We start from the raw sequence: 13,915 nt of genomic DNA on the forward strand, positions 1-13,915 counted from the left end.
TCTTCGTCTTGGTCCCGCAGCAGTGTCCCTCAGAGCGGACTGCACAAGGAGGAGCCTGACCTTCAGCCTCAGCCCGCCAGCGAAGCCCCCCGTCGCCCAGCCCTGCCGCCCCCCTCCAAATCCGCGCTGCTGCCCCCACCGTCCCCTCGGGTGGGTAAGCGGCCCCCGCCGGGAGCCGGCGGCCAGCCCCTGGCCACCCCCACGCCGCCGCACCGGCGCTCTCGGGAGCCGGTGCCGCCCGAGGACGCCACCGCCGAAGAAAAGCGAGGGAAAAAGTCCAAGTCGTCCGGGCCCTCGCTAGCGGGCACGGCGGAGTCCCGGCCCCAGACGCCCCTGAGTGAGGCCTCGGGCCGCCAGTCGGCGCTGGGCCGCTCCCCGAGGCTGGTGCGCGCTGGCTCCCGCATCCTGGACAAGCTGCAGTTCTTCGAGGAGCGCCGGCGCAGCCTGGAGCGCAGCGACTCGCCGCCGGCGCCCCTGCGGCCCTGGGTGCCCCTGCGCAAGGCCCGTTCGCTGGAGCAGCCCAAGTCCGAGGGCGGCGGGCCGTGGGGCACGCCCAGGGCCTCGCAGGAGGAGCTGCGGTCCCCGGCGGGCAGCGTGGCCGAGCGGCGCCGCCTATTCCAACAGAAGGCGGCCTCGCTGGACGAGCGCACGCGTCAGCGCAGCCCTGCGTCCGACCTCGAGCTGCGCTTCGCCCAGGAGCTGGGCCGCATCCGCCGCTCCACGTCGCGGGAGGAGCTGGTGCGCTCTCACGAGTCCCTGCGCGCCACGCTGCAGCGCGCCCCGTCCCCCCGAGAGCCCGGCGAGCCGCCGCTCTTCTCCCAGCCCTCCACCCCCAAGACCCCGCGGGCCTTGAGCCCCGCCGCCGCCCAGCCGCCCCCTGCGAGCGTCGCGGAAAAGCCCGGGGATGAGCCAGGGAGGCCCCGGGGCCGTGGGCCAGCGGGCAGGACGGAGCCGGGGGAAGGCCCGCAGCAGGAGGTTAGGCGCCGGGACCAGTTCCCGCTGACCCGGAGCAGAGCCATCCAGGAGTGCCGGAGCCCGGTGCCGCCCCCCACCTCTGAGCCCCCCGAGACCAGGACGAAAGCTCCCCCGGGTCGGAAGCGGGAGCCCCCGCCGCAGGCCGTGCGCTTCCTGCCCTGGGCCACGCCGGGCCAGGAGGGCGCTGCTGTGTCCCAGACCTTGGAGAAGAACAGGGCGGGACCCGAGGCCGAGAAGAGGCTGCGCAGAGGGCCAGAGGAGGACGGTCCTTGGGGGGCCTGGGACCGCCGAGGGGCCCGCAGCCAGGGCAGAGGTCGCCGGGCGCGGCCCACCTCGCCTGAGCTCGGTAAGGCCTCGGGGAGGGTAGAGAAGGTGCTGAGTGAGACCTGGGTGGGAGCATGTCTGGAAGGAGCGAGACTGCTAGGCAGTTGCGAGGGTGCGGTTTCAGAGGAAAGGCACGGTCCCAGGTTCCAGTTTGAGTGAAGGATTGTTGAAGGCCCCTTGTATATGACCTGTCCGATGGTGAGAGTGTGAGAATGTTTTGATGGAGGCTGGGCGGAGCGGAGCTGTGAGCAAAGATCCTATGTCCAATGCCTTCTATAACGTCCCTTGGGTCCAGTGGCCTGCTGGGCTGTTGGGTCAAGGATCTAATGGTGGGGGGAAACCCTCCACACCCCCACTGGTCTGTGGGGGAAGAGACCAAAGGCCATCTCAATAAGTAATTGATCATGTCCCTCTTACTGTTAAGCTTAGGGCCAGCCAGTTCTCAGTACTGATCTTCTCATCCCCATACATCACCTGACCCATCAGGGCTACTAAGATCTCACTCAGCCTCCCTTCTAGCCTCATCCCTCCTATCTTTTGAGTCCTTGCGTGGCTGAGCTGACTGTGATCACATGCCAACCAGTGTGTTGTCGCCCACTCCTGTGGATGGGGCCAGTACCCCAAATGCCTCTGCCCCTAACTCTGCTCAACTGAACATCAACTGGTGCCACTTCTGGTGCGAGACTGAGGAGCCATCCTCAGCTCACTCCTGCCTCTGCTGTTTTTCCAGGCCAGATATGTCAACCCCCTGCTCTTAGGACACTGTTGGTGTCTCTCTCAGTGCACTTAGCACTCCTCCCCCGCTTTTTTCATCACATTATTCTTCATTTTAGTAGTACTGTCTCAAAATCTTTAGAGATGACTAGGTGCCTATTCATCGTTCTACTAGCCACGTTATTGAGTGTCCACAGCCATGTTCCAGGTGTTGTGTTAACTGGGTGTGTTACTTTATTTTAATCTATATGCCAGTTTTATAGGATGTTGGGTGTTATTTATCAGCTCCATTTTACAGATAAAACTGAGGCACAGAGATTATCTAACTTGTCCAAGGTTTTGTACCTAGAGAACAGCATAACATCTTCATGGCTCTTTTGGCTACAGACACTGTGCGTTACCTAGCTCATGGGTTGTGTTAAGTCACTTTAGTCGTGTCCAACTCTTTGCAACCCCATGGACTGTAGCCTGCCCAGGCTACTCTGTCCATGGGATCTTCCAGGCAAGAATACTGAAGTGGGTTGCCATTTTCTTCTCCAGGGAATCTTCCCAACCCAGGGATTGAACCGGCGTCTTTTAGTTCTCCTGCATTGGCAGGCGGATTCTTTACCAGTATCGCCACCTGGGAAGCCTGTTATCTAGCTTATAGAAGGTCAGAATTAGAAAATACCCAGAGAGAGTCACGACCGTGGAGTTTTAAGGTCTCTTTGTGCGTAGGAGCTCTCTTCCTGTGTGTGTATGGTCTCTTCTGTAAGCAGGGACTGCCTCTTATTTCTTATTGTGTCCCTGGTACCCATACGGAGTAAGTAGTAAGTGCAGTGTTACTGTTTGGTGAATGGACACAGTCAAAGCTGATCTTCATGAGGCCTCTCATGGCTACCGGAAGCACCTGCTGCTCCCTTTTTAATCCAGTGGCATCACTAGTTTGACAGTTTACCACACATTGCCCTGTCACACTAGCATTGCTTAGGTCTTGGGTTGCTATTGGCTTGTTCTCTGTTTGGAAGCTTATGAAGTTGTGTCCTCCTCAGACCACCTTGCACAGGGCCTGATCTATGATCACTGATGACTGATTTGTGTAAAGACAAGCACAGTGCAGTCCCTGTCGTCCTCCAGAAACCAGCCTCCTAACTGTGGCTGAAATTAAGCAGCCAAACCACCATAGAGTCCCGCCGCCCTGTTCTGTTTGAGAACTCCCTTCTGTTTTCCTTTCTTCCCTGTCTCAGGAGCTTCAGGAGAGAGACCCTTTGGTCTCCAACCCTTGCCTTCCAGAAGGCCCTCTCTTTGGGTTTGCCCCCTCTCCCCCAAGTCATTCCCACAGGGACATGTCCCCTTACCCTCTCGCCCATGTGTCCTGCAGAGTCTTCGGATGACTCCTATGTGTCTGCTGGAGAAGAGCCTCTGGAGGCCCCTGTGTTTGAGATCCCCCTGCAAAATGCAGTGGTGGCCCCAGGGGTGGACGTGCTGCTCAAGTGTATTGTTACCGCCAACCCCCCGCCCCAAGGTGAGCTCTAGGCCTGGGGTCAGGCTAAGATTGAGAGAAGGAGGGGAGAGTCTCCCTTCCCTGCCTCCCACCCCAGTCCTTGGGGGGAATGGGAGGGAGGGGGTACGGGGAGTGGGCGGGGAGATCATCCATTCCATGGGGCTGGCCAGACTGCTGTGTCGTGTGTGTATGTGTGTGTCTGTGTGTGTTAGTGGGGTCACAGTCCCTTGAGAGAGGGGAAGGTGGGCCTGGACTTTTGTGACTGAGGGGTCAGTCCTCGGGATTCCCTGGGGTGGGGAGAGGAGTGCTGTGGGCCCTGTGTGGGGTGGGGTGGGGGGAGATTGGCCCCAGTGGGCCCCTGTGGGCAAGGACAACCTGGTCACCCCGCTGCTTCCCCACAGTGTCCTGGCAGAAGGATGGGTCCCCGCTGCGCAGTGATGGCCGCCTTCTCATCCGGGCAGAAGGCGAGCGGCACACCCTGCTGCTCCGGGAGGCCCGGGCCGCCGATGCCGGGAGCTATGCAGCCACTGCCACCAACGAGCTGGGCCAGGCCCGCTGCGCTGCCACGCTGGCCGTGAGACCTGGTAGGGAACCGTGGGCCCTGGGGCTGGCGGGGGTGAGCCACTAGTGACCCTTCCCACTCCTAGCCTGGTGCTTGGGCTCTCAACCAGTGTGCATTCTAGTCCATTCTCCTGGGTTGGCTGCTCTAGTGCAAGCATTTTAAATGGCCCTGCCCCCAAGGCAGTGACCAAATTCCCAAGGCACATGCCAGAGACGCCAATTCATGAAGTCACTGAAGTGTGTCTTCCGACATCCTCTAAACGCCCTCCTTCCATGGCAGTTCCCTGAACCAGGTTCTGTGGGGAAAGCAAATTATCCTTGAGTCTCAGAGATAAAGAATCTCCTTGCTCAAGGGTTTAAAAGCCATCAGGAGTCTTCTGAGGTCATTTTCTCTCTAGAATGGTCACCTCTATTCCCACCTCTTGTAAAAACAGATACTTTTAAGTGCCACAACCTTCCCCTGCTCCCTTGCTCCTTCAGTTGAACCCAGAGCCCGAAAGAAGATGCATCTGAGAGTACCTCTTGGGATATAGCTGAGGCTGCCTCGTTTTCTATTTTTATGAAAGTCCTTTCTTGGTGTCGGACTACTTCCTATGGATTTGAGCCCGGTTTCTTTCAGGTTGAGGACTGGTGTTGGTGTGCATTGCCAGTTCAAGTCATTCAGGTTGCTGGGCTGACAAAGTGCTGGCCCTGGGCAGTGGGGTGGGGTGGGGAGGTGAGAGAGGGTAGGGGGTGTTTCAAAAGGAAACGTCGAGCATGGGCTGTAGCCTACCAGGCTCCTCCGTCTGTGGGATTTTCCAGGCAAGGATACTGGAGAGGGTTGCCATTTCCTTCTCCAGGGGATCTTCCTGACTCAGGGATTGAACCCGGGTCTCCTGCATTGTAGGCAGATGCTTTACCATCTGAGCCACTAGGGAAGTTCATTAAGGAGATTACCACTGGGCAATCAACCTAGGTCAGCGGACCTGGGATAGAAGACAGTGCAGGGTAGATGAACCTGGTCCCTAGACTGGCCAAGCGGTCTCTTGGTGTTGTGAGATCCTGGACTGAGAGACATCAGAGCCCTGCAGGAGCCTGGGAATTAGGCGGGCAGGGGGAAGGGCTAGGCGTGCCTGGACAGGGAGTAGTACGCCTTGTTCTGTCCTTTACTTTCACTCCATGCTGCTGGGGACAAGATTACAGAGCCTGTTTGCTGTGGTCCTGGGTCCTCAGCACCTTCACGATCAGAGATTAGGGAGTTCTTGGCAGTGTCTGGCCTGAGTCCCAGTCCAGCATTAGGTCCTTTGGGTTGCACCTGTCTGGCTTTGCAGGCCTGCAGGTCTGCCTCTTCCTTAGCTTACATCCCCCTTCCAGGAGCCCATGAGTTAGGTATTCTCCTTCTGCTCGCCCCTCCCACCACGCTGAATCATACCCATCCCTCCACTGCATGCTTCCGTCCTTCCATCACCTCCGGGATCTGGCTTCTGACTCAGCTCCCCGCTCCTCTTTGGGGGCCCTGGCCTGGCTCCAGGACTCCGGTCAATACCTGGCTTGGGCTGAGATTTGGCCGAGGGTTGTATGTGCGTGGTGGTGGTAGTAGTGGGGGCAGTTTGCCTCAATACTGGCTCAGGGCCATTTGAAAGCCTTTTAAGGTTGGGAAGGAGGCTTGGGGCAAGGCAACTGTCAGCACTTGACTGGGAGTTCTATGTTCCGCCACATGGAACCTCCCTGCACTTTAGTTTCCTCGTTTGTAAACCAGAGATAATTATACCATCCTCACGAATGAAAGCAAATGTGTGAACGAGCTTTATGAACTGTAAAGCTGTAGACAAATGTTAGTTGTTAGCATTATTAAGGGGTGATGTTGAGCACAGGAGCATGGGTTTCCAGGAGGCTCCCAGAAAATTGCCTCTTCCTTTTCTGCTCTTCCTTCAGCCTGCCTGTGCCTTGGGGACTCCTTCCCTGCCCTCCCCAGGCCTGCGGCCCACAGCCCCTCTGTATTTCCCAGTCCCTGGGTCTTTAGCCCGCCACAGCATCTCTGTGCCTCCTCCAGCCTGGGGGGCCAGAAAGCTTCATCACATGAGTCAGCCGCACCAGGCACTGTGGCCACGGAGCAGTTCCCATAAGCCAGGCTGGCTGGACGGCCTCAGGGCTTGAGGGACAAGCACGTGAGTCTAGACGCGGCTGTCGTGGAGAAAGCAGATTTTCTTACCCTACAAGGCGCTGTTTGGTCCAGAGCAGCTGGACGGGGGCCAGTGGACCTAGAGAGCAGCAGGAATGGGCGGAACCTGTGGGTGGCACAGACATTTGGCAAGGGAGGGGGTCCCAGGCCTGGAGTCTGTGGGGATTGAGGGGGTGGGGCAAGGGAAGGGTGTCAGGCAGTGTGCTGTGGCTGGGGTTGGGAGTGTGTTGAGGGAGGGAGGGTATGGTGTCTTGTAGGAAGAGGTCTCTTGGAGCCACCTTCCTTTCTTGCTCCTTCTGGCCCCCCTTGGTAACCAGGGGTGGCTGCCCAGTGCCCTCTTGGGCTTCCTCCCCTCAACAGGACAAGCTTTTGAGATCCGACAGATCTCAGTTTCTGGTTGGGAACTTCAGGAACGGGGGTAACTGCAGAACAGAGTTGCATGGGTGCTGGATTTGCAGGGCAGAGCCTGCCCTCGCTGCCTCTGCAGCCCCACCCCAGCCCTGGTTCCCTCCCCGCCCGCCCCACCCTGCTGGATAACTCTGTGGAGACCCAGTCGTGCTCCCAAAGGGAGTGTGTGTGTTGGGGCGAGTGGTGGGGGTGTGTGGGAGGTGAAGCTAAGCATTCTCAATGCTGCCCACATCCATCACACGTGCATTTACTGAGCACCAACTGGGTGCCAAGTGCTTCATGTCTCTGAACAGTTTCTTGTGTTTGGAGAGTGCCAGATACTTTTTTACAAACCCTTTGACATTTCTCCCTTCACTTGAGCTGCATCCCACCACATACACCCCTTGGAGAGGAACATTTCCGGGAGTAACATGGCGGCTTTACAGACGGGATGATGAAAGGGTAAAGTGGCAGAGTTCCACAAGGGCAGCAGCCTTTACTGAGCATCTGTAATCTGCTTCAGAATGTTAGAAGCAACAGGTGACTTAAAGCGATGGAAACACTCACCCATGAAACATAAATTTAGCATGGAAGGCAGAATAAGGTAACATGCTGTTGTTCCGTCAGTGAGCTGTAGCCGACTGTCTGCAACCCCATAGACTGCAGCATGCCAGGCTTCCCCGTCCTTCACGTCTCCCAGAGTTTGCTCAAACTCATGTCCATTGAGTTGGTGATGCCATGCAACCATTTCATCCTCTGTCACCCCCTTCTCCTCCTGCCCTCAATCTTTCCCAGCATCAGGGTCTTTTCCAATGAATTGGCTCCTCGAATCAGGTGGCCAAAGGATTGGAGCTTCAGCATCAGTCCTTCCAATGAATATTCAGGGTTGATTTCCTTTAGGATTGACTGGTTGGATCTCCTTGCTGTGCAAGGGACTCTTCAAGAGTCTTATCCAGCACCACAGTTTGAAAGCATCAGTTCTTCGGTGCTCAGCCTTGTTTATGGTCCAGCTCTCACATCCACACATGACTACTGGAAAAACCATAGCTTTGACTATACAGACCTTTGTCAGCAAAGTGATGTCTCTGCTTTTTATGTGATCAGGTCTTGTGTTGACTGGGTTCTCATATGTAATACAACCCTGGGAGGTAGGCTTTATTATTATGCTCCTGTTGTTGTTGTTGTTCAGTCGCCCAGTCATGTCTGACTCTTTGCAACACCATGGACTGCAGCACGCCAGGCCTCTCTGTCTTTCGCCATCTCCCAAAGTTTGCCCAAGTTCATGTCCGTTGCATCAGTGATGCCATCCAGCCATCTCATCCTCTGACGCTCTCTTCTTCTGCCTGGAGTCTTTCCCAGCATCATGGACTTTTCCAGTGAGTCAGCTGTTCACATTAAATGACCAAAATACTGGCGTTTCAACTTCAGCATCAGTCCTTTCAATGAGTGCAGGCTTGATTTCCCTTAAGATTGACCGATTAGATCTCCTTGCTGTCCAAGGGACTCTCAGGAGTCTTCTCTAGGACCATAGTTCGAAGGCATCCATTCTTCAGCTCTCTGCCTTCTTTACAGTCCAACTCTTAATATGAGTTGGGAAGACCATAGCCTTGACTATATATGGACCTTTGTCAGCAGAGTAATGACTCTGCTTTTCAGCACACTGTCTAAGTTTGTCATGACCATGTTACAGATGAGGAAGTGGAGACTTGGGAAGCTTTAGCAAATTGCTCCAGAGCATCACTGATCATAGAACTTCCTGTGATGATAGAAACGTTCTTACTTGCCCTAATAGGGTAGCCACTAACTACAGGTGGCTGTTGAGGACATGAAAGGTGGCCAGTGTGACTGAAGAGCTGACTTTTTTGTTTTATTTCATTTTAGTTAAAGTGCACTGAAATTGTCTCAGGCAGCTGGTGGCTACCCTGTTGGGTGCTCAGCTCTAGGAGCAGAGGCCGCTGGAGGCCAGATCATGGTTTGAAGCCCTGTTCCTGGGTCTCCCAAGCTTGTCCTCCTAATCACTGCACTGTACCATCCCCTCTTCCGCTACCCGAAAGGGGTCAGGGTTCGAGGCACAAGGGTAAAGTTGTGCTCTGGAGCTCCCAGGGCGGGGGGCAGAGGCTGTCCATGCCCCCTGTGGGTGGGTCAGCCTGGGGGAGCGTTTCTGTGCTTCTTCTCTGGCTCCCCACCTTCCCTTCGGCTATAGTGCTGCTTTGTTTCCCTGCGTGCCTGGTGGCTGTGGTCAGCTCACCCCCACTGCAAGCTCTGGTCAGGAGGAGGGGAGACATGGGGGATTCACGCACCCAGGCCTCCATCCAGCTGCCTTCAGCCCTCCCCTCACACACAGGTCTTCTATATTTGAGTCTACGGTTCTAGCATTTTCCAGCTGAGCCTTGGCCCCAGCTGGTGGTGTGTTCTCGTCTACAACGCAAGGATCACTTTGTAACTCCTGGGCTACTTTCATTGGTAAGATTTGTGAGGGTCTGTGGGGCTAATGATTAGGCTAAGGACATTTGGGCCAGAAGATAAGGCTTAACAAAGCTCATTCTGGTCCTACCAATAGGACCAACACTATCATAATAGGGAAGAAGTGGTTTATTGGAGGTCATCAGTGTAAAAAGAGAGGAAGAAGAAATCATGGTGCCAACATCTGCTCCCCCACCACCCCCCTGCTTCTTCTGGCCCCTGGTCTTGGTCTGTTGCTCCAGAATCACAAGTTTTCCTTGGGAAGGCAGCAGCTGCCCATGGAGGGGACCTTGAAATGCCACACGGCCCTTCTGTCCATCTTTGCCAGCGATTTGGACAGCATCTAAGAAAGCAGTGTGGTCCCTTGACCTGACTCAGCCCACTGCCACACTGCTCTCTACCGGAAGCAAGTTGCCCCACAAAAGCTGCTATCCCAGAGTGGGAGTCATCACGCACAGCTGGCAGAAGAATGAGGGGGTGTCCAGTGGTTAGGACTCTGTGCTTTCACCACTGAAGGCCCTGGGTTCGATCCCTGGTCGGAGAACTAAGATCCCACAAGCCATGCGGTGTGGCCAAAAAAAAAAAAAAAAGAACGGGGACCTCATCCACCGTTAGTGCCAATTTATCTAAACTTGCGGCAGCCCCAAGTACGGAATTAACCGCTTCCATAGCTAGGTCAGGCCGACCACGTGAAATTCTCTCCGCTTCCAGATCCATTTTAAGCCAAAACAGAAACACTCTCAGCACAGCCCTTCTCCTTCTCTAAGTGGGGACACTTCCTGGCAGCGCCTGTGGACGCTCCCAGCTGCAGGCCAGCCTGTATCCTCCCTTCCCTCACTTCCTCGGCGGGGTTACCCAGCAGACATTTAGAGGAATCACCTCTAGAGGACCTCCCGAGACAGTGCGTGTGAAGAGTGGGCTGTGAACAACCTGACCACATATGTCAGTGCTGTGAGCGTCCGGCACGTTACCCCTTCCTCAGGTACCTCCCAGAGCTCCCCTTTGCCCTCAGAGTGAAGGCTGCACCCCTGAAGCAGACCTTGACCCCCTGGGCCTGAGCATGACCCCGCAATGGCCAGAGACACTGACACTGTCACGTCCCACTTCTTTCTTCTTTACCTAGTTTTGAGCCAGAAGGATGAGCTATAGTTCACTGCACACGCTTTCTGCCTTTGAGCATTTGCTCAGCTGGTTTCCTCTGCCAGGAATGCTTTTTCCTACTTAAACCAAACTCTGAATTCTAATACCACCCTTCCATCAGTTCTCCCTTCTTCCCTGAGCCGAAAGTAACATCCTGTTCTCTGTATTCATCTGGCCCTTATCAGTAAGCCCCACTCTTGCCACCGTATTCATGCTTGATATTATGTCGTGTGGGTATCTGGTTTGTCATCTCAAGCAGCTGGAAGTTTCTTGAGGACACCACTCTTTTCTTCACCCCTGCCAGCCCTTCCAGTCATACCTGGAGGCCCTCCTGGACAGCCAGGACTGGAGTGGACCACCGAGATGGCAGTGAGGGTAGAAGCTTTCACAAACCCCTGGAAAAGCCTAGGTCACGTGCAGAGGCTGGGCGGGATGCGAATCTGCCAAGGGTAGTGAGGATCTGCCTGAGAGTGGAGGTTGGGATGGCAGTAGAGACCATAGAGTAGTGGCCCCCAGGTGTGGACCCCAGACCAGGAGCATCATCATCACCTGGGGACGTGTTAGAGATGGAGGGTAAGAGCCCCAGCCAGACATACAGCATTAGAAACTCTGGGGCTGTGACCCAGTGAGCTGGGGTTTAAGAAGCTCTCCACATGATTCTGGTGCCAGGTGAACTCTGAGAAGCACCACCGTGAGTCAGGGGCCTTGTGCCAGGTGAGAGGCCAGTGAAGCCAGTCCTCCAAGGTTTGGAGCTTAGCCTTGAAGTTTGTTGGCCGGCTGAGGTGGGACTTAGTGATACCACTTCTTCGGGTTGTCCTCATCCACTGAGGGTCCTGGGGTCCCTAAATGTTTCTATGCATAAGAATCTCCCTGGGGATATGCCATTTAAAAAAATTTCTCCTGTTTCAGGAAATCTAATTTTTCGGGTCAGAAATCTATAATTTAAATAGGCTGCCAGGTGGTCCTGATATGGGTGGTTCAGGACCACTTTGAGAAGCTCTGATGTAGAGGCTTTTCATGTAGGTGGCTGTGACTGTGTCTATACCAGCAACACCTCTGGGGATGTTGAGATGCACTGGTCTTAAGAGGGAGAGCTCCCCGACTTGTGGGCTTCCTAATTCCCAACCCAGGAATCGAACCGGGGTCTCCTGAGTTGCAGGCAAATTCTTTATTAGCTAAGCTACCCAGGAAGCCACTAAGGGACTTGAAAGTGAAAGTGAAAGTCACTCAGTCATGTCCTACTCTTTGCGACCCCATGGACTATAGAGTCCATGGAATTCTCTAGGCTAGAATACTGAAGTGGGTAGCCTTTCCCTTCTCCAGGGGATCTTCCCAACCCAGGGATCGAACCCAGGTCTACTGCATTGCAGGCAGATTCTTTACCAGCTGAGCCACAAGGGAAGCCCAAGAATACTGGAGTGGGTAGCCTACTCCTTCTCCAGTGGATTTTCCCGACCCAGGAATCAACCGGGGTCTCATGCTTTGCAGGTGGATTCCTGAATCCCTTGATCACCCCATGCCCCAGGTGCTATTCCCCCAGCCACCACCAGGGGTCTCGGGCTCCCTGCAAACCCTGCTGGTCAAGCTCTAATTTCTGCAGTCTCTCTTTGGGCACTTGAGCTACCTCAGTGCTGTTCAACCTGCAGGTGACCCCAGAGGTCACCAGACTCCACGGAGAGGAGGGGGATGCCTGCCTCCAGGGGCTATGCCTGTGATCTCGGCATCAACTAGTGCTCAAACCCTGAGCAGATGCTCATCAAGTGCCATCCTGACTTCCCTCTCCCATCTCCATGTCAGGACAGCCAACCTGAATGGTGGGCCCTCCCCCCTTCTTCACTGGCAGCGCTGGGAAACACAGGTCATAGCTTGGGAATGTGGCCGCAGGGCGGGGGTGATTGCTGGCGGGAGAAGGCCATGTGACCTCTCCTCAACAGCTCCCCTGCTCTGCTGCTCTGTCTCCGAGCCCCATGCCCATCCAAGTGCAGATGGGTGCTAGTGGTGAGGGGTCACTGTGGGCAGCGGCCTCTGTCCTCCTGACTTGTCGGCTCTGGTGGGCAGAGAGGGTGAGGGATGTCGCCAACAGGTCCCTGGTAGAGCCGGTAGAGGAGGGGGCTGGGTGCAAGGCTCAGGAACCCACGGTCGCTGCGGGGCCACACCTGCCATGGCAGGACTGGAGAGGCAGAGTGGGGACTCTGGGCCCCTCAAGTAGAAGTCAAAGGTCCCGACAGCTCTCTGATCCTCAGCACCAGGGAAGACTGGGCACGGCCCAGCTCTAGTGGTTGAGGCTTGGTGGTGTGGATTCCAGCATCAGGGAGCTTAGCCATTTAATGGTCAGGGAAAAGGGCATCATAGGGGCCGTTTGCCGTCAGTACCTCCTGTGGTGGACACGGCAAGACAAATGGGTCAGATGCGGGCATCTTGACTGCTGCAGCCAAGTGTCACTCTTCCCCTGGGGACTGAGCGCCCCCCCCCCCACCCTTTGAGCCGAGGCACCATTAAGGGGGTTTCTCATTTGTCAGGGTCCAGAAGCCGTAAGGAGAGAAAAGGCAGATCCCGCCGCTTGGGAATGATCAGGGTGGCTAAATAGGGAGGCCGCTCTGCCCCTCCCCTCTCCTCCCCCTCCGCTCCAGGGCCCAGGCACCACCTCCCCCGGCCAGCTGCCTGCCTGCCACCCAGCCTGTCCCGGCCAGGCCAGTCCCTACCTCCTCCTTCCCCCTCCCCAGGCTCCTTCCCCTCCCCCTGGACCTCGTGCAGAGCCTCAGCAGAGTGAGTGGGGCTGGGCAGGCTGGGCTCCCGCTCCCTGGGGAGCCAGAGGGGTGGGCAGTGGGCAGGCCACAGGAGGCCTGGTGCCAGGACAGAGCCTTCAGGACAAGCGCCGGCTGGGGTCCGTGTGCAGAGTCTCGTGGGGTAAGTTGGGGTGCAAGCCCTGCCCCTGGGCGAAGCCAAAGGGGCTTGGGGTGGGGGACCAGGAGGAGGGGCCAGGGGGCTGTGGCAGATTCATGTCTGTATTTGGCAGTCGGATTGGAGCCAGCTCAGTGAGGCTGGGCCCTTGGCCAGTTGCAGGGGAGGGCGTCAGGGCCCTGGGGACACCCCTCTCCCGAAGCAGTGCTGGTGCCCCCTCCTCTTCCCCTGAGCCGCCCTTCTCTGTGGATGACTCAAAACTCTGCCTTCCTGGCCCCTGAGAGTTTGGGGGTTTGTACTCCAGGGCTGGGGCCAACAGGTGCCCCTGGGGTATCTGGGGCAGGAAGCTGAGAAGGGAGTGGGGGAAGGGCTGGCTGGACAGTGCCGCCTCATGGGCCTTGGCACTGAGGTCAGGATGGGGCTTGTCCGAGGTGTGTGTTCCTCTGCACCAGGCCCAGCTCACCCGAGAAACGGGTTTCCTGGTTGTGCCACTCTGGGGTCCAGAGCCATGACCTACCTGAACTGGGGGCCTGCAGTTCAATGCTGGGTTCCCTGCTCCAGTGGAATCCCAAATCTCCCACAAGGTCCAGGAACGGCCCCTCTGGGGCCTGAATTCTTTGCCCCAGGCCATTCCCTGTGGTTGCCCCACTCAAGAGGATCAGCAGGGTCAGGGTTGGGAGCTTCTGGCAGATCACGAGTCCAGGGCTCTGTGACAGGAAACACCTGGGCAAGGTCACAGCGAGTGAGTAGGAGCCCCGGGATGTGAAGTCAGGGCAGGGCTGGCCTTCTGAGCTTCCTTGGCTCCT

At 56.5% G+C, this 13,915-nt stretch overlaps 1 protein-coding gene across 10 annotated transcripts in view; it reads left to right on the top strand.

The window, feature by feature from the left end:
* Window positions 1-13,915, top strand: part of SPEG (striated muscle enriched protein kinase) — a 58,752-nt gene that overhangs the window by 13,237 nt on the left and 31,600 nt on the right. For 9 of the 10 annotated variants that reach the window (XM_019977400.2, XM_070772820.1, XM_070772803.1 and 6 more), the window contains 3 exons: window positions 21-1,321; window positions 3,374-3,517; window positions 3,898-4,080. In XM_019977400.2, the coding sequence (XP_019832959.2) occupies window positions 21-1,321; window positions 3,374-3,517; window positions 3,898-4,080 (1,628 nt within the window). Of the gene's footprint in view, window positions 1-20; window positions 1,322-3,373; window positions 3,518-3,897; window positions 4,081-6,829; window positions 13,116-13,915 lie in introns of those variants that run through there. The other variant, XM_019977389.2, reaches the window with a different exon arrangement.

The sequence above is a fragment of the Bos indicus genome, chromosome 2 (genome assembly GCF_029378745.1).
Source record: "Bos indicus isolate NIAB-ARS_2022 breed Sahiwal x Tharparkar chromosome 2, NIAB-ARS_B.indTharparkar_mat_pri_1.0, whole genome shotgun sequence".
Lineage (NCBI taxonomy): Eukaryota > Metazoa > Chordata > Mammalia > Artiodactyla > Bovidae > Bos > Bos indicus.